This window comes from Ptychodera flava, chromosome 10, assembly GCF_041260155.1.
Source record: "Ptychodera flava strain L36383 chromosome 10, AS_Pfla_20210202, whole genome shotgun sequence".
Classification (NCBI taxonomy): Eukaryota; Metazoa; Hemichordata; class Enteropneusta; family Ptychoderidae; genus Ptychodera; species Ptychodera flava.
The window spans coordinates 19,794,516-19,819,244 of NC_091937.1; the positions used below are offsets into that span (position 1 = coordinate 19,794,516).

General features: G+C 37.0%; 2 protein-coding genes across 2 annotated transcripts in view; one reads left to right on the forward strand and one right to left on the reverse strand.

Annotated features, from left to right (window-relative positions):
• The window catches only part of LOC139141541 (serine-protein kinase ATM-like), a 111,596-nt gene that overhangs the window by 8,177 nt on the left and 78,690 nt on the right, over window positions 1-24,729 (reverse strand). The window contains exons 12-19 of the mRNA XM_070711133.1: window positions 23,286-23,393; window positions 22,200-22,331; window positions 21,090-21,218; window positions 20,068-20,259; window positions 19,172-19,451; window positions 18,148-18,273; window positions 17,165-17,407; window positions 13,313-13,475 (exon numbers count right to left, since the gene is read on the reverse strand). Coding sequence (XP_070567234.1) covers window positions 13,313-13,475; window positions 17,165-17,407; window positions 18,148-18,273; window positions 19,172-19,451; window positions 20,068-20,259; window positions 21,090-21,218; window positions 22,200-22,331; window positions 23,286-23,393 — 1,373 coding nt within the window. The remainder of the gene's footprint in view (window positions 1-13,312; window positions 13,476-17,164; window positions 17,408-18,147; window positions 18,274-19,171; window positions 19,452-20,067; window positions 20,260-21,089; window positions 21,219-22,199; window positions 22,332-23,285; window positions 23,394-24,729) is intronic.
• On the forward strand, window positions 110-10,540 carry LOC139142931 (complement C1q tumor necrosis factor-related protein 2-like). Its single transcript, XM_070713127.1, has 6 exons — window positions 110-208; window positions 1,410-1,603; window positions 2,366-3,069; window positions 6,631-6,734; window positions 7,769-7,962; window positions 8,528-10,540. The coding sequence occupies exons 2-6, from the start codon at window positions 1,420-1,422 to the stop codon at window positions 8,950-8,952; spliced, it is 1,611 nt and encodes a 536-aa protein (XP_070569228.1). The 5' UTR covers window positions 110-208; window positions 1,410-1,419; the 3' UTR covers window positions 8,953-10,540.

Here is a 24,729-nt window from a genome sequence, read left to right on the forward strand (position 1 = left end):
ACTTTCAATAACTTGTGGTGGCTCATTTTTGAAATCAACTTTCCAAATATGGACTGACAGTGGCTTCTGATAATTTGCATATCAAATTGATAGAAGACAGTTGTGTAAATCTCAGCCAAGCAGAGAAGAGTGGCTGTGTGTTATGGTAGGCTGTGAATAGTCCAAGCTGATTGTCACTTGTATTTAAAGACTTGCGTTACCAAAGTTGGTAAGTTTTGCATGTTGAACTAGGTAATTTTGTATTTGCTAAAGTCAAATTATTTTGTAATTGTCACAGCTTCTCACTCAGGTATGGAAATGTGCAGGAATTTGACTGATTTGAGATCCTCTCCCACCTACTAATATGTCTGTATTGATATTACTGCACAAACTACACCCAGTTAATTATAGATGCTATAACACTGCACCATGAAACATGGCTGATATTGTTGCATATTGTTTTCCAACATGCTAATATTTCTAAAAGTTGAATATTATATTTCGAAATGTTGATTATTCAGATCAAACCTACAGACTGTACTGTTGTGTGTGGTAGAATTTAAAACCTCTACATACATTGCTTTAATGTTGGTAGTTGGATCTCATTAGTTCCGGGTAATAACATCTTAAAGGGAAAAAGCCGGCCATTTTTCATGAACTTTGTTTGATACGAGATACTACTCGTATGCATATATTCGACCCCAGTTTTAGACACGATACATGAAATCATCACGAAAATGAATTAATGGTCATGGCCATTAATTCATTTTCACGATGATTTCATTTGTCTAAAACCAAAAGGCGAAAATATGCATGGTCACCCATTTATTCAATATCTTTCAACATGTCAAACAATATATTAAGTAGTATCTTGCATCAAAAAAAATTCATGAACAAAAGCGGACTTTGTCCCTTTAATACACTGTATGAAGTCATGGATTAGAGAAACCCATTCCTTTTGGTCAGTATCACATATTTAAATGAACCGATCTTAGCAAACACATAATTTTGCCAGCTCCACTAATACCAATACCTAATGGAAATGATTGGATCTTCCTACTTGTGACTTGAAAGTTTTACCAAAGGTGTATACACTCAATGTCACTTAAAATTTAAGGACTTTTTGTGACTATTTTACCAATTTTCAGGGACTTTTTGAGGTCTAAAATAATATTTTCCAGATATCACTTTCATGTTCTATAATTGTCAAATATCAATTTACACATATCACAACTAATCATCTTGACAATTTTGAATATCGTGGATTGATTATCAGTTTTCGAGATCTTTCCAGAACTTTATCTCTTTTTTAATCACTTTTCCAGGACTTTCCAGCAGGCTTACAATCAGAGATTTTCCAGGAGTTTATGGACCCTGTTTACTTATCTTTGCCTAAAAACATATTTTCATTTCAATTCCTTATCATGAAGGGCACTGACCATGAAGTTGCAGACAACACTAGCATTGTTCACACTGCTACAATGTTGCATTATTGTTACATTGTATCAAGTTTCATCATGTGCTGCACACTCAACTCTGACACCTGACAGTCAAGACTTTGAGAAACTGACAGGTGAAAACCAGCCATGTAGCAAGTCAGTCCACGGAATTCCAGGAACTCCAGGTAGTTACTTTGGCAGCAATCATCGTTCACCAAACTCTAGAAATTTTCCAGCACTGCAAAATTCACCCAAACAAATCTACACTTTAGCTGGTATTTTATTGACTTCATGTTTCAATTCTTTCATCATACACCAAACTCTAGAAATTTTCTAACACCGAGAAATTCATCAAAACTAATCTACAGTTCAGCTAGTATTTTATTGTCACCACATTTCCATTCTTTCATCATACACAAAACTCTAGAAATTTTCTAGCACCGAGAAATTCACCAAAACTAATCAACGCAGTTTAGCTAGTATTTTATTGTCGCCATATTTCCATTCTTTCATCATACACAAAACTCTAGAAATTTTCTACCAATGAGAAATCCGCCAAAACTAATCTAGCCTAGCTCAGCTTGTATTATTTTTTTTCAAGTTAAGGCTTTCAACTTTCTAATAAACCTCTAATGTTTAAATTATACCAGGAAAACAAAACAAAACGGCCCCTAAAATTAAATAATTAATCAGTTTTGAAAGAATTACAACTTTTCATCAGATTCCAGCTAACTTTTCATGGGCCTCTGTCATTCTCTTTCAGCGATGAAGCTAGGCAGTACTTATATTACCGGGTAACACAGGTTTTCAAGTTTATAAAGTTCAAAGTTTATCCTTGGGCACCGGCTGACATTGATTTGCAATGCATAGCATTTTTTGATCAAGAAATAATTGATGCATTTGTGAACAAAGGGAAGTCACCTTTTCTGATTGAAATTTCATTTTAGGAATACCTGGAAACATTGGTCCAGCAGGCCCCCCTGGGTTACCAGGTAAAGATGGCCAGGCTGGCCTTGAAGGGACAAAGGGTGACATCGGTGATATTGGCCCACAGGGTGAGACTGGTCAGAGAGGTTTTCCTGGAAAATCAGGTCCAAAAGGAGACAAAGGTGACCCTGGAATAAATGGTGCTACTGGTCAAAGTGGACACACTGGTCAAAAAGGAGAGCATGGAGAAAGAGGGGCTATGGGTCTGAAAGGAAATAAGGGTGATCCAGGACAGAAAGGTGATCTGGGTAGAGTACAGAATCCACAAAAAGTGGCATTTTCAGCTGTGTTAACATCTGGCACTGGGAAAGTATCAAGTGAGACAACTGTCATTTATGACAAGATATATTCTAATGTAGGAAATAATTATAGTTTATCCACTGGTAAATTCACATGTCCTGTCAACGGTGTCTATTTCTTCACTATATCTGGCATGACGGATGAAAAGAACGACCTGCGTGCTTGCCTGATGAAAAATCAGGACAAACTACCGTGTTTGTGGGTGACAAAAGATGGAAATGAAAATTACATATCTGTTTCCAACAGTGTCATCATAGATTTGCAGGAAGGAGATGTGGTGTGGGTCAAACTTTACAGTAACTATGCCCTTTTCACTGATAATGATGAGGGATCTACCTTTGCTGGCTATCTGCTGCATGAAAACTAAACTGTTCATCCATGGCCCCGATTCCCTGAAAACAGGCCCCTAAATTCACCATGGATTATTCTTTGGGGGAAATAATGGTAATAAATGGGTCAACATAGAATTGACCTTGAAAATAGATATTGTGACTCAACTTCCATCAACTCTTTGCTGGACTATAGCTTATAGGTATATGTAGATTCATTTTTCAAACTTCTAATGAAAATTAAGGAATAATCACAACTAATAATCTTGTCATTTTTGAAATCTGTGTGGATTATAAATTTTCCATGACTTTAAAAGACCCAATTTCATTTTCAAGGATTTTTCCAGGACTTTCCAGGAGCCTTTACAATTTAAGGAAATTCAAGGACATTCCAGGAGTGTATGGACCCTGTGTCTCATTAATGAATAGATTTTGCAAATCAACAACATAATAAACACAAGACAGGAAGAAGTGTCAATCAAAAGCAATCTTTGCTCTTCCTTATTGTCAGAAGGGAATGCAAGAAGTGACCTCAAGCGGCAGATCTTAAAATTTCAGTCTAGACGAACACATACATTATGCAAATATTTTCATATCTCCAACAACTGCAGCATTTTTAAAAAGCCACAAAGAGTAAGATTATGCATATATTCAGAACTTTACTGTCCAAAACTTGAGTTCTAAATTTTGTCAAGTTTGAGAGTTGCCATGTTTGATAGGTCACGGGAAGGGAGGAATTCAAAGTGTATCCCTCTCATGGATAAGGTACTGTACCATTTCACGGTAGAACTGGCAAACAAAATTAGTCAATATATAGCTGATTGATGCCAGGCAAAACAGGAACAAAGTGAATCAACATAAAAACATATAACAATATAAAATGTCATGGAAGCAATCTTGTTTGAGCCAAAAAATGCTTCATTCTATGGTGTTTCACTGTATTCACACTTCATATATTAGATAGAAATAAACTGTTATGTTTCACACTTTATATATCAGACAGAAATAAACTGTTATGTTTGTGCATCATGATATTGATTAATACATGTAAGTACCGCTGTGTTAAATTGTAATTGGTATAATAAACACCGGACGGTGACATAACAAAACCTGAAGTGCAGTTTTCAGGCAGCTTGCCCTACATATTAACAGTTGATATAAGGCTTTCCATGGGTAGACATAACCCTCTGGTGCATCATTATTGTACAAATAGTTTCTTTTATACAAGTGAAGATTTCTTGATGCCCTGCAGATACACATGTAGTAGTACACAGGAAACTAATTCAAGTACAGAAATGAACAAAATCATTAATTTTTACCAACAATATTATTGTGAAGACCAATATTTTCAAATCAAGTTGCAACAATAAGAGCAGGTGCGATTTGGCTGAAATTTGTCCAAACTTCTTATGTTACCTCGGGGACAGATATTCCGACTCTCAAATTTTTACAATTCTTTTCTGATGGACCACTTGTGGGGAGTAATTTTAAAGCTCTTAGAGTAAGAAAAATGTTCACTGTCTTTGTTTTTCAAAAATCAAAAATTTCATTGTCCCCATATATTGGATAATATTGAGTCTAAAGTAGACATACAAATGCAGATAAGAGTGCAATTTCTTTGCATCAAGTTTGAATGTAATTTCTGAAGACAATTCCTAATTTTGGCTTTGGACATAAACAAATCTGAAACAAAATGGCTGCCTGGTAACCATATTGGATCATCATCACTACACAAATTGATGTGCATATGAACATCATAGAGTATTATCCTTCTGCCACACATCAAAGAAATGGCCCTGAATGCACAGATGGACAGAGTCAAATCTTTTAGTACCCCAAGATAGAGACTAAAAAACACACCAATAAAAAAATGCTAAACAAAATCAAATTCCTTTACAACTTGTCAATGATTAGAATTAGTCTCACTACTTATAATGTCTCAAATATTCAACAAAGTGCTATCTGCATGAAAAATCAAAAAATGTCTACAAACTTGATTCTAGACAATTACCTAAAGTATTTGATAATACCCCTGTTGCTGACAATAGACTGGTAAATTAATCAGGTTTCCATGCTGTCTACAGAGTGACACATTATCAGAGAGGATTCTATATTCCTTTCCTGCATTTTCTGGCACATGGGCAATGCTGGATTTCTGAGAAATATGGTATTCTTGATAAATTGGTGACAGAACTGTCGACTTCTGCCAAAACTCTTACTTAAAGTTTCATCCATAATAGAGAATGGGCTGGTATCGGGCACTGAACACATATCATGACAAGTTGTATCCTTGATAAGCATTTTCTAGGCATTTGTACAAAGTGCAACTTATATACTGGAGGAAATATTTTTTGAACACTGAAAATTCACTCTTTTTCCTGTTTTAGAAAAATGTTGAGATGCACTCCCTGAAATGCATATGACCCGTACAAATCGTCCACTCAAAAATGTTGTCTTCAATTGATTCTGATGTTCTCATTTATATCAAATATTACAACAGTCTTGCCTAGTCACAAGCATAGTTATCATCAGTCCACACAACTTCCGCAGAATAGTAACTTAACCTTCGGAGTTTAAATACTGCATCCCGGATAATTCTAATTTGCATATTGTTTTGTGTTGATGTAGATAAAAAGTAACTTTGACATAATTAAGGATGCATGACAAGCAATAGGCCCTTTAGAACGATGAATATTTTCTGCAAAAACTTAGCTTGTAGCCCCATTAGAGGGTATTTTTTCTGAAAGCCTGGACATAAGCGAGTGCTGTGATTTGTATTTTGTCATTTATGTTGAAATAAGGTTTGTTTAGGTGTCATCATATATTTGAACAAGTCATTGCGAATGATATAGTCCCCACTTGGTTGATAAATTTGGGAACCACTGATGGAGGTCATATTGGCTTGAATCACAAAATAAATCAACGTGCATATGTATGACATAGGGAGTAATCCTTGTACCAAGTTTGGAAATGGCTTAAGGCATCTCTGTGACATTTGTGTGAACAGATGCACCTCCGGCCACACAGACACAACAAAATCTATACGTCCCCCTGACTTTGTCTGTTGGGATTAACAACCTCTTAAAATTATTGTTTTCCTTCCCCTGCACAAACACTGAAGTGTTTCAAGTCCTGGTTAGCGCCAATGATTGACAGCATAATGAACTAGAATGACTAGATTTTTTATATCCAGTTTATTTTCTACAAACTGTTAAAGTTGTTAGAATAGGGATCAATCACAATAAATAGAAAACAATCTACAACAGCTTTTAATCTTGCAAATTTCAACCGTAAAACACTGTAGCTTTTGTGCAGCGGAAAGTAAAAACAACCAATGTTTGAGAAGTTATTCAAATTTACAGTCACATGATCCTATGAAACCAATCATTTAAAAATACACATTATATCATTTGATAATATCAAGACTTTCAGAAAATATATACTTTAATGGATCATGTGCTCACATTTTAACAGGCTTTCCTGATTGATTGTAAGGGCCCAGTGCTTGTCTTGGAACCTTAAATAGATCAAGGAAGTTTATTTTATACTGAAAGAACTTTCATTAACTTGTGGTGGCTCATTTTTTAAATCATCAGTCCAAATATGGACTGACAGTGGCTTCAGATAATTTGCATATCAAATTGATAGAAGACAGTTGTGTGTTTCTCAGCCAAGCAGAGAAGAGCGGCACTGTGTTGCGGTAGGCTGTGCATAGTCCAAGCTGATTGTCACTTGTATTTAAAGACTTACGTTACCAAAGTTGGTAAGTTTTGCACAAAGTAATTTTTTATTTGCTAAAGTCTAATTATTTCATAATTGCCACAGCTTTTCATTCATGTAAGGTGATGTCAGGAATTTGACTGATTTGAAATCCTCTCCCACCTAGAAATATGTCTGTATTGATATTACTGAGGAGAGCCTCCACAAAATACAGCTAGTTAACTGTAGATGCTAAATACTACACCATGAAATGTGACATACATTATTGCATCCTGTTTTCTAACATTCTAATCTTTCTCAACATTGATTATCCTACTGATCACTCAGATCAAACTTATACACTGAACAGACTATGAAGCAGCCCATTGTGTCTAGCAGAATTTAAAACCTCTGCATACAAACCTAAAGTTATTTTTGATTGCTTCAATGTTGCTATTTGGACCGCATAAGTTCCGGCTAATAACATCTTAATACACTGTATGAAGTCATGGATTAGAAACCCATGCCTTTTCGTCAAATCTCACTTATTAAATAAACCAATCCTAGCACATAAATAATTTTGCCAGCTCCACTTGTTACATTACCAATAACACCTGATGGAAATGATAGGATTTTCCTATTTGTGACATAAAGTTTTACCCAGGGTCCAATCACTTAATGTTACTTAAAATTCAAGGACTTTTGGTGACTTTTTTACCAATTTTCAGGGACTTTTTGCAGTCAAAAATAACATTTTCCAGATATCATTTTCATGTTATATCATTTTCAAATATCATTTTATATATATATATATATATATATATATATATATATATATATATCAATATATCACAATTGATCATCTTGACAATTTTTAAAATTGTGCATTATTATCAATATTCTAGATCTTTCAAGGACTCAATTTCAGGACTTTCAAGCAGGCTTAAAATTCAAAGATTTTCCATGAGTGTATGGACACTGTTTACTTATCTTTGCCTAAAAGTTATATTTTCATTTCAATTCCTTATCATGAAGGGCACTGACAATGAAGTTGCAAAGAACACTAGCATTGTTCACACTGCTACAATGTTACATTATTGTTACATTGTATCAAGTTTCATCATGTGCTGCACACTCAACTCTGACACCTGACAGTCAAGACTTTGACAAACTGAGAGGTGAAAGCCAGCCATGTAGCAAGTCAGTCCACGGAATTCCAGGAACTCCAGGTAGTTACTTTGGCAACAGCAAATCTTTCATCGTTCACCAAACTCTAGAAATTTTCTAGCAATGCAAAATTCACCAAAACAAATCTACACTTTAGCTAGTACTTTACTGTCGCCACATTTCAATTCTTTCATCATACTAAAAACTCTAGAAATTTTCTAGCACCGAGAAATTCAACAAAACTAATCTAGCTTAGCTTAGCATGTATTTTTTTTTCTTCAAGTGAAGGGTTTCAACTTTCCAATAAACCTCTAATGTTTAAATTATGCTACGAAAACAAAGCAAAACCACCCCTAAAATTAAATAATCGGTTTTCAAAAAATTACAACTTTTCATCAGGTTCCAGCTAACTTTTTGTGGGCCTCGGTTATTCTTTTTCAGCGATGAAGCTAGGCAGTACTTATATTACAGGGTAGCACAGGTTGAAAATTTTATAAAGTTCAAAGGTCATGCTTGGCACCAGCTGACATTGATTTGTATTGCATTTTTTGATAGGGAAATAGTTAAAAAGTTGTTGCATTTGTGAAAAGAGGGAAGTCACCGTTTCTGTTTGAAATCTCATTTTAGGAATTCCTGGAAGCATTGGTCCAGCAGGCCCCCCTGGGTTACCGGGTAGAGATGGCCAGGCTGGTCTTGAAGGGACAAAGGGTGATATTGGCCCACAGGGTGAGACTGGTCAGAGGGGTTTCCCTGGAAAATCAGGTCCAAAAGGAGAAAAAGGTGACCCTGGAATGAATAGTGCGACTGGTCACAGTGGGCAGGCTGGTCCAAAAGGAGACAAAGGTGACCCAGGAATGAATGGTGCTACTGGTCAAAGTGGACACACTGGTCCAAAAGGAGAGCATGGAGAAAGAAGGGCTATGGGATTGAAAGGAAACAAGTCATCGTTGATGACACAGTCCCCACTTGTTAATAAAGGGTACTTTGATTACATGTCCTCAGAGGGGATAGAGTCCTCTTCATTAATTAGGTCTGTGATAAAAATACTTTGATACAGATGGCGCTCAATGGCCAAGAATGAGTTCCATGGTGATGAAAACATAAAACCAATGTAGGCCACCATCCTAAAGTTCATAAAATGAGTCAACTAGGAATTAATCAACAGGATGTTGCAAAACATTTTTGCATACAATTCTAACACTTAACAGATTATCACTGGTACCATATTTCATAAAGTTTGATGCAGTATTTGCAGTATTACAACACTATGAGATCAACATCTGTATCAAGTTTCATCACATTTGACGTTGTATTAATTTGTGGCTATATCACCCTAATTAGGAAAGTTCATTACTTATGCAATTACAAATTAATTAAAATGACACTGATAAATGTCTTTTTCGATGTTAAAGCAATGTGAGCTAATCATCGGTTAACATCTGTATAAAGTTTCATGAATTTGATGCAGTACATATTTCTTGACATATCAGCCTACTTACGAAACTTCAATAATTGACATGTTACTGCTACATGACGTGAAACAAATTGACGAGCATATGTATGACATAGGACAATGTCCTTGTACCAACTTTGAATAAAATCGGTTGAGATATGCCTGAGTTATGCCTCTGTATATGAAAAAATCGTAATAAAATGGCCGCCTGGCGGCCATATTGGATCGTATCACAAAACAAATTGACGTGCATATGTATGACATTGGTCAATGTCCTTGTACCAACTTTGAATAAAATCGGTTGAGATATGCCTGAGTTATGCCTCTGTATATGAAAAAATCGTAATAAAATGGCCGCCTGGCGGCCATATTGGATCGTATCACAAAACAAATTGACGTGCATATCTATGACATTGGTCAATGTCCTTGTACCAACTTTGAATAAAATCGGTTGAGATATGCCTGAGTTATGCCTCTGTATATGAAAAATCGTAATAAAATGGCCGCCTGGCGGCCATATTGGATCGTATCACAAAACAACAAATTGACGTGCATATCTATGACATTGGTCAATGTCCTTGTACCAACTTTGAATAAAATCGGTTGAGATATGCCTGAGTTATGCCTCTGTATATGAAAAAATCGTAATAAAATGGCCGCCTGGCGGCCATATTGGATCGTATCACAAAACAAATTGACGTGCATATCTATGACATTGGTCAATGTCCTTGTACCAACTTTAAATAAAATTGGTTGAAACATGTCTGAGTTATGGCTCTGTACATGAAAAATCGTAATAAAATGGCCGCCTGGCGGCCATATTGGATCGTATCACAAAAACAAATTGACGTACATATCTATGACATTGGTCAATGTCCTTGCACCAACTTTGAATAAAATTGGTTGAAACATGTCTGAGTTATGGCTCTGTACATGAAAAAATCGTAATAAAATGGCCGCCTGGCGGCCATATTGGATCGTATCCCAAAACAAATCGACATGCATCTGTATGACATATGAAGTAATCCTTGTACCAAGTTTGAATGAAATCGCTTCTTGCATCTCTGAGATATCTGTGTGAACGGACGGACGCACGCACACACACACGCACGCACGCACGCACGCACGCACGGACGCACGCACGGACATGACCAAACCTATAAGTCCCCCCGGACGGTGTCCGTGGGGACTAATAAGGGTGATCCAGGACAGAAAGGTGATCAGGGTAGAGTACAGAATCCACAAAAAGTGGCATTTTCAGCTGCACTAAGATCTAGCACTGGGCAAGTAACAAGGTACACCACAGTCATTTATGACAAGGTATTTTCTAACGTAGGCAATGGTTATAGTGCATCCACTGGTATATTCACATGTCCTGTCAGTGGTGTCTATTTCTTCATGATATCCGGCGTAACAGACAGAGAGAACGACTTGCGTGCTTGCCTGATGAAAAATCAGGACGATCTGCCGTGTTTGTGGGTGACGAAAGATGGGAATAAAAACCACATGTCTGTTTCCAACAGTGTCATCATAGATTTGCAGGAAGGAGACATTGTATGGGTCAGACTGTATGATGAGAACTCCCTATTCAGTGATAGAGATGAAGGATCTACATTTACAGGCTATCTGCTACATGAAAACTAAACTGTTCACCCTCTAGCCCCGATTCCATGAAAACAGGTCCACAGTCATTGTGGATTAATAATAGCTCTGGCAAAATTATGGTAACAAAGGGGTCAAGATAGAATTGACCTTGGAAATACATATTGAGACTTAACTTCTTGCAACTCTCTGTTGGTCTATACCGTATATGTAGATCCATTTTTCAAACTTCTGGTGAAAATTAAGTACTAATGATTTTTGTGAAGTTTAATATAAGTTTATTGTCATAGATACAGAAAATGGAGGCTATTTTGAGGGTCAAACATTCATTATGAGATGGTTTGTTCTTTGCCTAGACCCTATATATCGCTACGACCTCCGTGCCTCCGACCCCACTCCGTCTAGCCTCAAGGTCCACTTTTAGTGCCGTAGCATAAAAAAACAGCTCATTTGAAAGTGAATGGTCTCCAGGATAGACGATGATGTCACTGACGTCCCTTTGGAAGTCAATCAGCCTAAATGTTCCTCTCATGATTGGCCAATGATTAAATGGATGTTGCTCATAAACTAGCCAGAGAACGTTCAGTTTATGAGCTGGTTTATGAGCAACACCCATTTAATCATTGGCCAATCATGAGAAGAACATTTAGGCTGATTGACTTCCAAAGGGACGCCAGTGACATCATCGTCTCTCCTGGAGACCATTCACTTTCAAATGAGCTGTTTTTTTATGCTACAGCACTAAAAGTGGACCTCGAGGCTAGACGGAGTGGGGTCAGAGGCACGGAGTCCGTAAGCAACATACAGGGTCTAGGCAAGTTTGTTCTCTGAACCTAACCTAAACACTATGATCCTTTATTTTATCCTTGATTAATTTTTACAAGACAAGAACAGCTTACAGCTCTATTTGCAGCTGCAAGTTTTTATGTATTTCCTGGTGGTTTTTTTTCTGTTGGAATATTACAGTTTCTCAATTTACTTCTAAATTGTGTATAGCCAGAAACACACGGATGGGATCCAATCTATAAGTCCCCGCTGGACTGCGTCTACAGGGACTAAAATGCCACAAAGAGTAATATTATGCATATATATTCAGAACTTTGCATTCAAAACTTTAGTTCAATATTTTGTCAAATTCGAGAGTTGTGGTCATTGATAGGTGGTGCAGTGAGGGAGGAATTCAAAGTGTACCCCTCTCATTATGAGGTATTGTACCATATGAATTAAAAACTGGCAACCAATATTTAGCTGGTAAATTTGTCAGGCTGAACATGAACATATTGAATCAACACAAATACATATTACACTGAGCCATAAAATGCTTCATTCAGTAGTGTTTTGCAGTATTCACACTTTATATATTGGAAAGAAATAAAGTGTCATTGCTTGTATGAATTAATCAGTATGGCTGTGTTAAATTATAGTTGGTATATGCAAGAAAATGTGAAGTACAGTTTTCACTCAGCTTGCCCTGCATATTAACAGTTGATATAAGGCTTTACATGGGTAGACATACCCCTCTGGTGCATCATTATTGTACAAATAGTTTTTTATATACGAGTGAAGATTACTTGATACCCTGCATATACACATGTAGTAAACAGGAAGTTCACCTCTCATTCAGTGCCACTGATCTAAAAGATGCAACAATCAATTTCACTACTACCATTCTGAAGTTACAATTTGCTTGACATTGTATGTGTAACAAACCCTTTAGAAGCTAATACTGTACCGGTGCCAGTACAGGAATGAACAAATAAGTTAAATTTTACCAAGTTGAACATCATCATCATTATTATTATGAAACTCGTTTATTTCCATATTAAGTTGCAACAATAAAAGCAGGTGCAATTTGTATGAAATTTGTCCAACCTTCTTAAGGTAGAATGCGCCTCAGGGACAGATATTCAAACTCTTAAATTTTTACAATTCTTTTCAGACCTTCTACTTGATGTGGGGATTGATTTAAAGCTCTTGCAAAATTTTCACAGTCTTTGTTTTTCAAAAATATAAAATTTGATTTTTTCCCCATAGAGTTAACAGAGGGATGGCAGCCATTTTAAATTTCAAATACCGCTAAAGTTTGTAATTTGTTTCTCTCGTACCAAACTTTGCAGAGGTAACTCCTGATTTTTATTCATGATTTGGTAAGAGTAAAGTTGAAAGTTTCATTGCGGAAAGCTTGAGCGAAAGTTTGTCTTTCACTTTTCAGGCACGTACTGCCTAAACGTACAGCTAATATTATACATATAATGCTATATGAAGAACCAGCAATAACATTGTCAAGATAAAATGTTTTTGATGGGTTTGAAATTACCCCACAGTATATCACGTAAAATGGTGATTGTTTTGCTTACCTGTGTTTTGTGTTGTTTCTGATGTATCCGGGGACTCTGTTGCATCTTCTGGCACATCAAAGTCAAAATCATCCTCTGCTCTGCTCTCTTGCAAGTCCACGTCCATGAAATCATCATCAATATCACCAAATGCTGTCGTTGAAAGTGATGATCGACCCACATTCTGAACAGATCAATGTGATACGTATTGATTGGATTGGATATTTATCACTGTCAGGATGATGATGTAAATATGAATAGGCCATCTCATGACCCATTAAGGTAGAATGTGCCTCGGGTATACAGATAGTCGGACTCTCAAACTTTTACTATTCTATTCTGATCTACCCCTTGTGGAGGCTCATTTTAAATCTCTTGGTGTGAAAAAACCTTTCATCGTCTTAGTTTTTCAATGTTCGTACAGTGAAAATATGTTCCCCATTTTTCAAAAAAATTTTTATGTTTCTCCATGGAGTTAAGGATGATAAATACCAAATTGTTCATTTTCTGTCAAATTTTCAAAATTCTCTGAGAATACGCCTTGAAGTAAGACCCAGAATTGAGATGTGTCGCCAATTCAAGATAAGGAATGGTTTCCGTGTAATTCACGATTTTTAAAAATCAAAACAAATGCACGTGGCTATCCGGTTAAATCGGGGAGCTTTTGTAAACATTGTGGACACATTTGCATTGCTATTTCCATAATCCATCTTGAGTGACACAACGTTGCGTTGCACTAGCTAATTTACATAATGACGTGCTGTGACTTCTCCAAACACCAGGATTACTTCCGTCTGTAAACAATAAACCGTAATTAAATGTTTGTCGAAGCCTAGTCCAATAAACAAGTATTCGTACAGTTCCAGACATAGTCTACACCAGAGAGCAAGTCATTTTTCTTAGTGTGGTCAAGACATCGTGTCAACGACGATTTTCTCAGCAGTGCGACGTTTTATCACTCTTTGCTTAGGGTTGTCGGAGCCTGCACACGCCTCTTTACGGTGGTTGACGTCTTTTTCGCAATGTTAGATAAACAATTACACAGTGTTCATTCTAGGATTTAAACACAACGGGCCACTGTTGGCCCCAACTCCTGTCCCAAGGGGGCCATTTTAGAAAATCGGGGGCCATCATCATCACACATGTAAAACCCTTGAATTTTCTGCAGAAAATACAATAGTCTATCAAGTCAAGAAAAGGAGAATACTGGAAATCGGGCGCCCCGTAACTAACCAAGCCTACTGCAAAGTTGTCCCTTGTACGCACGCAACAGGCCCAATAATGGCAACAGCAAACCGTTTGGTTTGATTCAATTGTTTACGTAACTTATGTGATGAATTATTGATATGTCGGACTTGAACAACTGTACAAATTGCTAAGGACTGTGATTTTGACTGTGGAAACGATCATGATCAAAGCTTAGCGCACCGGTAGGGTTTCTCCGCGAGTGGCCCTCGATTTGCACGCATCGACAATTAGGCACAGTTACGAGTGGAGTGATACGTACCGGCCGCCGCGTACTATGCATATGCATAGTACGCGGCGGCCGGTACGTATCACTCCACTCGTAATGTGCAATTAGGCTACTCATACACTGATATAGCACGAGACTGTAAACCGTACGACCTAAATAAAGTGATCGATACATCAACTTTTATACATAACTCGTATGTATTGGCAAATTTACGATCATTGGTTCAAGCCAAAGGATTTTACACAGCGGTGTTGTTCTATGCAAAGACCTGGCTACTCTGGAAAAGGAGATGTGTTCGACCTAAAATGTGTTGCTCTTCAAAACGATCATGGACGTTTTCCTAGCAGTGTTCAACGTTTCGTTTGTATGGACGGTAGACGTTGCAAACGCTTCAATTTAAGGACTGCCCGATCATCCTGGGTTCATCAACTATACCGGCGTTAAAAATCCGAGTGTCGACTAGCTTTCCACTTTTACGCAGCGGCCAATGCCGTTGTTTTATATTCATCGGCCATGCCACGTGCGTACTGCTCCAAAACACCGTTGACCCTACATCAGTCCTTTCTACCCAGCTTCCTATGTACCACCATATATGCTGTAGTGGATATTTAATTGCAAAGGTTGATAGGTAACTGAATCGTTTTACATGTCACACTATGACTGAGGTAATGACCTTCGGAGAGCTACGCGAATGTATGAACTACGTGAACTCTGCGTGATCGACCCATTCATATAATGTATGTTGCGCGTCAAACGTAGAAATGAGGGCCATTCGAGATTTTATTGCGCAATGGCGCGTCCTAGAATTAACTTTGCAATTAGTGCGATAGTACGCTATCAAGTCTACGGTTCTGCAATGTCTATATAGCGTGTGAGGGGAGTGTGATCTGGGGAACGCAAACAAGCTTATCTGCATATGAATTAGGACACGCCCGCTATCAGTAATGACTGCTGACGTCATTGTTTTTTCCCACTGAAGCCATTCGCTGTGGCGATGTGTCTACACGCAAGGCTCCAAAAATTGGTAGTTTTCCGCGATTTATTTTATTTTCCTGGGACTTTTTCTCTGAACAACTGTCATTCCCGGCCGACATCATCACTTGGTAACAAAGTATGTCCGTGTTGAGGCTCGTGCACGTCTAATTATCAAATGCCGTAGCGTAGCAGTATCAAAACAGTTTTTTTTGCGTTTTTCTCGAATTCAATGTGTGAATGAAGTACCCTTCTTTGGCACCTCGTCAATTCGCGCTCACAAACACTAGCTGCTTGAAATTCACACCGTCCATTGGAAACATAATGAACTCAAAATCCGTGTCTTGGATTTCCTTTATATGCCTTTGTTATTTTTTAATGCGCTCTTAAAGGTGTTGGACGAAGGTGCTTTTCAAGGAATTTTAATTATCACGCCATATAATTTGAATGGAGCCTCCGAGAAAAAATCGCAGACACGGTTTTGAAGGATATTGTCAAGGCTTGTCAATGAAGAAATTCCAACCGGAAATCTTGCAGCGTGTTCGCATAAGGCGGGAAGACCGGTTTTTGGAAGGTTCAGTAAAACGCTTGTCACGTGACTCTTATGCAAATAATGACCGTGCACTGTGCTTGGTCGGATAGCTCTATATCAGGGCTTTCAGAAAATGTATACTTTATTGGGGTTTGGGACATGTTCAATTGAGAAAAAAATAAAAATCTGAAAGTGCCTAAAAGGTATTTATCATCCTTAACAAGGAATGGCAGCCATTTTGAATTTCAATTATAGGTATATCTTGTGTGAATGTTTCTCTAGTGACAAAATTTGCAATGTGACCCCTGAATTTTATTCTTGATTTTGAAAGAATGGTTGGAAGATTCCTTGAGGAAAGTTTGGGCAAAAGTTTAAGCCTTTCACTTTCGAGGCCCATTCTACCTCAACTCTCACATCCGGGTACATATTTTGGTTGGGTATTATATTGCAAATTCAATATTTTGTGGTGAGACAATTGCCAATATGTGGTGATTCAGCATGGAGTTCAACGAAAATGACTGGCCATCACAAAGTATTACATAAAACTGGTGGATTAATACCAACAAAAACCCCAGGATGTTAACTCACGTAGTAAATCTCACAAAAACTGTCAAATTAGACAAAAATCTGTGAGTAAGATACCAAAACTGTCACTTCTGCAGAGTATTGAATTGAATATCTAGTAAAATAAGTAACACTTTGTCTTTGTCTTTACAGGTTATGAGACACAGAGCAACTGGTCAAGAAAATTTTACAGAAACAAATTCAAAACTTTCTTAAAATATCTGGAAGCCTTGTTTTGTTGACAAATAAATGAAATCCGCCTCAGCCAATCATACATGAGGCTGACCAATCAAAAGTACACATACTCATATCATACATATTCAACACAAACCTTTGTGTTGGCAGTTTCCAGTAGACCATCAATCAAATCTGGCTGTGTGAAACGTCTACAGTTACTAGCCATCCAGTTAACAGCATCTGTCATGGGTAAAGGTACACTTTGACCCCGGTTCCAGGAGTACAGCTCCATTAAGGCTTTAGTTATGATTGACAGGTTCTGAGATTTGTTGGCCAGCTCTGTTTCTCTCCTTCCTCTGATGTCTCTCACTCCATCAGATATTCTTTTAAACAATACCTAATACAAATGTGGGAAGTCAATACTGTCATTTTCAATGGCATTGATCACTATTTCAGGTTTGTTACTAAATATAGCTGCACGCGTACGACAGTGGACAACGCTGCCTGAAATTCAGACAGTTGTTTTGTTGCATGCGCAGCTGTTGTTGCAGCTTCTACTCTTAGCCATAAATTCATACAAATTAGTGTGACTTTTAGTAAGCCATTGTAATACCATCAGGTTGTATGCAGACAAATATTTAATTATAGATATTAATAGGAGAAAAAATAACATCATTTACGATCAGAACTATTCAAAGGAAGGAACACAGTGTTAAACAGGCAAATGTTGATAAGCCTGGTTGAGGGGCAAAAGAAGATCTCCAGTGAACACAGCACTTTGCATTAATCACTATTGACCTAGGGAGTCATAAGGGTTGGGGAGGGAGTACATAGCTTGAGATCCCCAAGGAAACCCCATTTTAGTTCCTATTAAAGGCTTGTATCCATAACCATAGCTGCAGATACAAAGGAATGTGTTTTAATGTGCAACAAAACAAAAATATTTGTCTTTGGTAGCTCAAAATAAAGTTTTACGATCGATACTCCATCATGGCGATAAATGAGGTAAAATGTACCACAAACCCTCATTCTTTTGCCAGTTTTGAGTCAAGCACAGTTGCATATGATGAGTGAGTGATATACAAAGCACTACACACTATATCAAAGGTATGCATTGACCACAGGGCATCAACTCACCCGTAGCTGTTCAAATAGCTTGGAGCCCATCACTTCATCTTTTGTGACAGCCTTGTAACCTAGTAACAGTGCCATCACCTTGGAAACCAGAGCACAATGGTGGATCACATTCTGGAGATGGGATACCTGGAGTATGGTAGAGAGAAACAGTTTTGAATTTTCAGGATGAAAACAAGCTCTATCAGTGAAGATATTATTTATACTCACTGTCTATTTCAAGTTCACTTTGCTTCTACATTTTATTGTGCACAAGCTCAAAGTTGCCTTTACACAAAATGAGGTTTGTATTAATCACATGCTAAGCTGGTTTTTTGATTTTGTTCTAACCTGAAGTACCGGTACATGAAGCAACTAAATGGACAAGCATGTTTATTCAAGTTGATTTTATAACTATATCTAACAGCCCAGTGTAGAAATGTTACCTTCCATAGACACCTATAATTGTAAATCAGTCTCAAGGATTTGGTCTGCTTACTGAGAAATTCAGGAAGATTTCTATGAACCATCCATTTGGTTATATTAAGGTTTGCAATGGCAAGACACTTGGCCTAGGCTTACTTGGCTGTAGTAAAAATAACATTTTTGAAGAGGTATGTTTGTATTCCTAGTCACCATTAAAAGCTCCCTGAGACAGACACTGATCTCAACCATAAGAAGGACTTGGCCAAGCGCCTTCAAACAAGTCAACTATTGTTCTGTATTGAGTTCACACTCCCAACAACTGGCACAAAGCGGCAAAACATACAAGTAAAACTTATGAATGAGCCTAGGACATCTTGGGAAAGGAAGTCCACTATTGCAATTGATGTAACTCACTGGTCCTGCGACTTAGTCCTGTGGTTTGGCTACACACCCTTGATTCAAAGTTGTATTATTTGAATAATACATTCGTATGAAAATTCAAAATGCACACCAAACTTCAAGGATTGCAAATTCACTGCTGCAAATATAAAATAGATGGATCTGCAAACATCAGACTTGACTCCATTAAGATATTACAGCAAATGTTGCAGCATAAATATACCTCTGTTGATGTATTCTCTGTCAGATCCTTTCCAAGCTTTTCCAATGACTTGATCAGAAATTTCAAAACCGTCTGAACACTGGTGCTTGGTGTCACAGGTTCCGATGTTCTCTCTCTTCTGGAACTGGCAGCATTGAAATCAAAGGTTGATTTCAGGTAGATGGTCTCAATTTCCCGATACTCTGAGTCTTCTAGCTGTGGATGCACATTCCAGGCAATGGTGCTGGTGTGTCTTTGTGTGAGGGTGACCACTACTTGGGCAAGCAGATCTAAGTCAGGCCTGAGAAGCAATGCAAAGAAGAAAAGTTATGGTGATCAAAACAATTCCAACAGTAAAATGTGGAAATGCACTATGGAAAGGGTTGGATGTTATGTATTGGTAGTCTGTAGGCACAAAGTGCTAAAGGGATGAGATGTACAACAGATATACAATGATAACTATGAGTCTATCAGAGGTTTTACAAGTGTAAAATCTGCTGTGATATCCACATTGAGAAAGTCATCACTTCTTGACACTGACGTTATTTAATTAATGAGCAAAGAGAATAGATATATCAATCTAAACTGCATTGGGACATTCTTAACAACATGAGTGACGATACTGCATGATCAAAAAATTAAAAGAACATGAAAAATAATCTCATAATGATGGTGGGAAGACTAGTACTATCGAAAACTGGCGACAGAACCTACAAAATTTCAGACATAGGGAGTCATTCTCCGTTAATGGCAGATGATATGAAGTCCAAAGCAGGATGATGTAACAATGAAGTTTGTCTGTCTTTCTGCTAAAGTATTTCTGCATGCACCTTATACTATAGTGAACAGTATCACAACAATATGGAAACTTGAAGGTAAATAATGACAAGCAATAATGCTGAGAAAGTGCGCCACACCTGTCAACCACTTTCACTGTTCTCTCCGCCACTTCTGTATCATCTTCCATGGACAGCAGCCATTTTAAGAGATTGCGCCTCAACGGGTACCTCTCATTGGTCTCTGTTGCTATGCCAACTGCAGTGCTGGCCTGAAGATTCTCTGGTAGAGGGCAGTGTTTCAGTAGTGTTGCCAGACAACAAACAGCAGATCTGTTGAGGTGGTGTGTAGTCAGTCTTTATTCAGAATTATGTAATAAGAAATACAAGGTATGAGAACCCTTTTTTTAAATAATGTAGATTCTCCTTTTACTATTACAGGGCCTGCAGCTGTAACTTTTTGATCATTTTTTTCACAATTTTTGGTTGCGATGTCCACTGAAATTTCTTGTTCATCACCCTAAAGCATGTTGAGATGCATTGTATTCAGCTTGTCAGCTCAGCCTACACATGCGTAAACGGTATTGTTATCGTTGGCAAGTCAGAATTCAGACCAGAATTCACGTGTAAACAATACAAGTGTATCTTACATGCAGAAACACTTTGTTGATGAGTGGATATTTCAACATGTTTTTTTTGATGAACAATAAGAACTTGCAGTTTCACACAAAACAAAAATTATAGTGAAAAAAATCCATCAAAAGTTAAAGCTACTGTCCCGTTAGCAAATTAGTATATTGGTGATCCAACTGAAGGAAGGACAGTATATATCTAAGGGTATGTATGGTATTTGCATGATTAAGAAAATCGACAAAATATATACCATATTGTCAGATTTGGAACATAAACTATACTAGACAGCGTGCTCTCTAACTATTTTGAATTTTTGAACTCTTCATGAGGAGAATGAATGTAAATACTATCATGAAAATGGCATTTTGTAGATTTATGTGGGATTTCCTGTATCAAGTAAAATGAGGTGATAACACTTTTATGCAACATTTCAGTGATTGGACACCTTCATAGCAGAACGACATACAAAATTCTGATTTTTTTTCACAGCAATAAATGTTAAATGTACCTTTCTATCCTCTGACACTTACTGATTTAACTGACATTTTCCTTGCAAAAGCAGTCTCCATATTTCCTTGTCTCCAGTGACAAGGTTTTTCTCTTTCAGAATTCTTATCAAGTCAAAGCCACTGGCCTCTGCATGGTGCAGACTGATTGTCCTACAATGGGAAATCATACAGAACCTTATTGATAAAGTGGTACAAAATCAATTATTGATTTGAAAGCACTGAGTCCATAAATTATCTTCCTTTACAGAATATGTGACACCAAAAACTCAAATTGGCAGCAGTATAAAAAAACCCAACATGCATAAAAAAGAGGATAAAATTTACATAATCCTTTAGACATTTATTTCATATTGCCGTCAGATGATTTATTTGAATGTTGAGTCTAGGGGACTCTAAGAAGTCAGCCTGTCTTTTAAAATTGGCCAATTGGTAGATTTAAACAATACCATAGAACATGTCTAAATATGTACATGTATGACAGGTTAAGTAAGCAAGCCATATAATTGTAAATCCGTTACTCTGGGAAAAAATATACTCGTCCTTCACCTATCGTGTGGCTATCAAATACTTCAACCAATTTTTGATGAGTGCTTGCTGACTTTTTGACTTTTTAGAGTTGACTACCTGTGTTTCCTCTGGCTTCTGAAATTTTTTAGTAAATTTACGAATTGGGATTGAAACTTTTCGTAAATTTTGAAATTCATAAGTAAACTTAACCGTTCCAATATGGAATATCATTCAATCAAATTCAAATTAAGTACAACATGTCCTTAGACAGAACTATTTTGAGGTTTTGGGGCCTTCAGCTCTCAATCAACTAGCTGCTTCCTTGCATTCGTATATTTATAAATCAACAATGAAAAAATTAGTAAATCATCTAAAAAATTAGTAATTTTACGAATTTGAGAGTGGCAGAGGAAACACAGACTACACGTCACCTCTTCCTAGATCTTTATACCATAAATGGTATCAACAGGACAATCAAACTGACACTAACATCATTACTCTAATTGATTCAATCTTCTGTAATGCCTTCACCCCTATACTCATAAAAGGTTACACCCAAGCTAATGTAAACCAATGGGATTGCTCTTGTGGTCAAAAGGTTTGGGGAAAAAGGATGTCACTGACCTGAGGGTTGCTGTCCAGACTTTATTCCAGAGGGCGCTGCTCACTTCACTGGTCTGCTGGCTGTCTGGCTGACAGCTCTGACACACAGCTAAGGACTGAAGGCATTTAAGCAGCCATCTTGTAACATCAGTTCTAAATATGACAACAAGTTCAAGACTTAGTTTACAAAAAAATTTTATTTTCTTTTTGGTATGTTTTGCATAAAGTAAAGAACTGTAAAATGAAAAATTCAATACCACTCCATTTTTTCTTTAAGCCTCATGTCTGAAAACAGTTGAATCTCTCACTGTCAATCACTATGCAACATTCAGAGGGTTCTTGTCCAGACCTGTAGATTTCAACTTTGCCAAAACTGATATTGAAATACTGCTTTGAGAGTCCCATCAGAATATATGTACATAAACAGTTGTAACCCACCTATCACCGTACACAAACAAATGCACTTTTTTCCAATATTCATGGATACACAGTGCTTGCACTCTGATCATTATCATCTTCTGTTGATATGTAAATTTTACATGTATAAAAATTTGATCTGATACACTTTTACTATCCATTCAAATCCTTGAATGAAGAAGTTACTAATACACTTGAACCGAAGCGAATAGAAATTTGACAAGAACAACTGAATCAGATTTTTTAAATTTATGATCACTCTCTGAACTGAAACAGCAATAAATACGTAATACTACTAAGCATCTAGGGCAGATTCTGTAAATATTGTGTCTTGTTTCATTGACTATCAAATATCAAACAGGTCTGCAAAGTCATTAAAAACTCAGCATATTTTGTTATGAAATTCAGCCTGATTACGCATACCTCTTTGGAGAGTAAGGTTTAAAGGAAAGCCATTGGAACTCTGCTCAAAGGTTGTCAGGGACCCCTACGACCGATGTAAATACTGTATCTACAGTACGTTGGCGATTGATGAAAGTTGAAACATATTTTTTAACAATGAATATCGTAAAAGTTATATGTTGCAGCTATGTAGACATCATCCTAGTGCATGAAATGCATTGTTTATAAACAAGAAAGTCGCACATGTGCAGTTCCAACAACAGCCTCCCTTTAAACAGTGTAATTTACCTCTTTGTTTCTGTCAGCATCTGGTGTAAAACTGACAGGAATGGTTGAATTTCCTCCGATGGGATTCCTCTTGGATGTTTTCTCAGCAAGGCACTTGATAGCTGTAACCTGAAGACAAAAAGTGCAGTACAGCATTGATTCACTCTGAGAATGTAGATTTGTGTACAACACTGGCTACAGAAATTCACATATAATTTTTGTGATTTTCTGAATTTTTGACTTTTTCGGTGATTTTTGTAATGCCAACAACAGCGACACTGATAGAACCAAAATACCAATTTTTGCCGCATGTGTAAAATCCAAAGTGTCGCAAAAAATTTTCGAAAACATAAATTTTTTCAAAAAAGTTATTAACTCATATAATTTTAAGGTAGTATGCGCCTCAAAAGTGAGGGACTTAAACTTTTGCTCAAATTTTCCTCAGTGAAACCTGTAACATTCTCTTACTATAAAGATCATCAATAAAAATTACGGGTGACCATGCAAAGTTTGGTACTAGAGTTTTCAAATTAGCCCCACCCCAACATGTGGTAGATTGGAAAACAATCATAAAAATTTTAGAGTCCCAATATCTGTCCCCAGGATATGCAGGACACATTCTACCTTAAGAATCACTTCGATGAAAGCAAAAAAATATTCACTGAATGACAAAATGAAGAAAGTTCATTTCACTTGATCCATGGTTACAAGGACAATGTCAATTGAAGTTTGCCTATGGAAATTATTCACTCTATACATACCAATCAGTAAGAAAATAACAGTTGTTAAACTTGCATAAACAAACAAATAAACAAACAGATAAACAAACAAACAAAATACCAAACTGATAAGTAAATGAACAAATGTTATGGCCATATTACAGTTGGCATATTTGTTATTACTGGCATTTCTGTAATACGCATAATACACCCATTGCAAGAAATGGTAGAAATTACGCTTTAAAGAAAACATTCAGTCAGCAGTAAAGGAGACACTGCTCCATTTTGTGGGGATGGAGGAAATGGGCATAGAAATGGGCATAGCAGTAAATTTGTCGTTACATCACTGTGACAGCCATGTTTTTCTAACGTCATTCTGTTATTTTTTCTCTGAGGATCAAATTACTTTTTCTCCTCTATCTACCAACAACTTATTTCCACCCTCCCCTCAAAAACCAAATGGTTCTCCCCTACGAACACTTGACCAAGTGAGAAATAGTCAACATATATTATCACCTGAGGTGTCAAGGTGAAGGTTAGGCCATTACAGAAAACACTGTCTTTACTTTGCCCACTGCATTAGGCAAAGTATTGAGAATTTGCTTACTGGAAAATCTTTTTTATTCTGAGAAATGACCAATTTCAATTGTTGAATTCAACATGCATATATTTTTCTTTTCTTGTCAATAAATGAGACTTTAAAATCATGATGTTGAGTTTTAATAATCTTTAATGTTTGCGACACT

Excerpts from the sequence above, each read along its gene's own strand:
- LOC139142931 (XM_070713127.1), top strand. The coding sequence starts at position 1,420 with ATGAAGTTGCAGACAACACTAGCATTGTTCACACTGCTACAATGTTGC. Across the intron at positions 1,604-2,365 it reads CGGAATTCCAGGAACTCCAG|GAATACCTGGAAACATTGGT; the intron begins GTAGTTACTTTG and ends ATTTCATTTTAG. Across the intron at positions 7,963-8,527 it reads CGGAATTCCAGGAACTCCAG|GAATTCCTGGAAGCATTGGT; the intron begins GTAGTTACTTTG and ends ATCTCATTTTAG.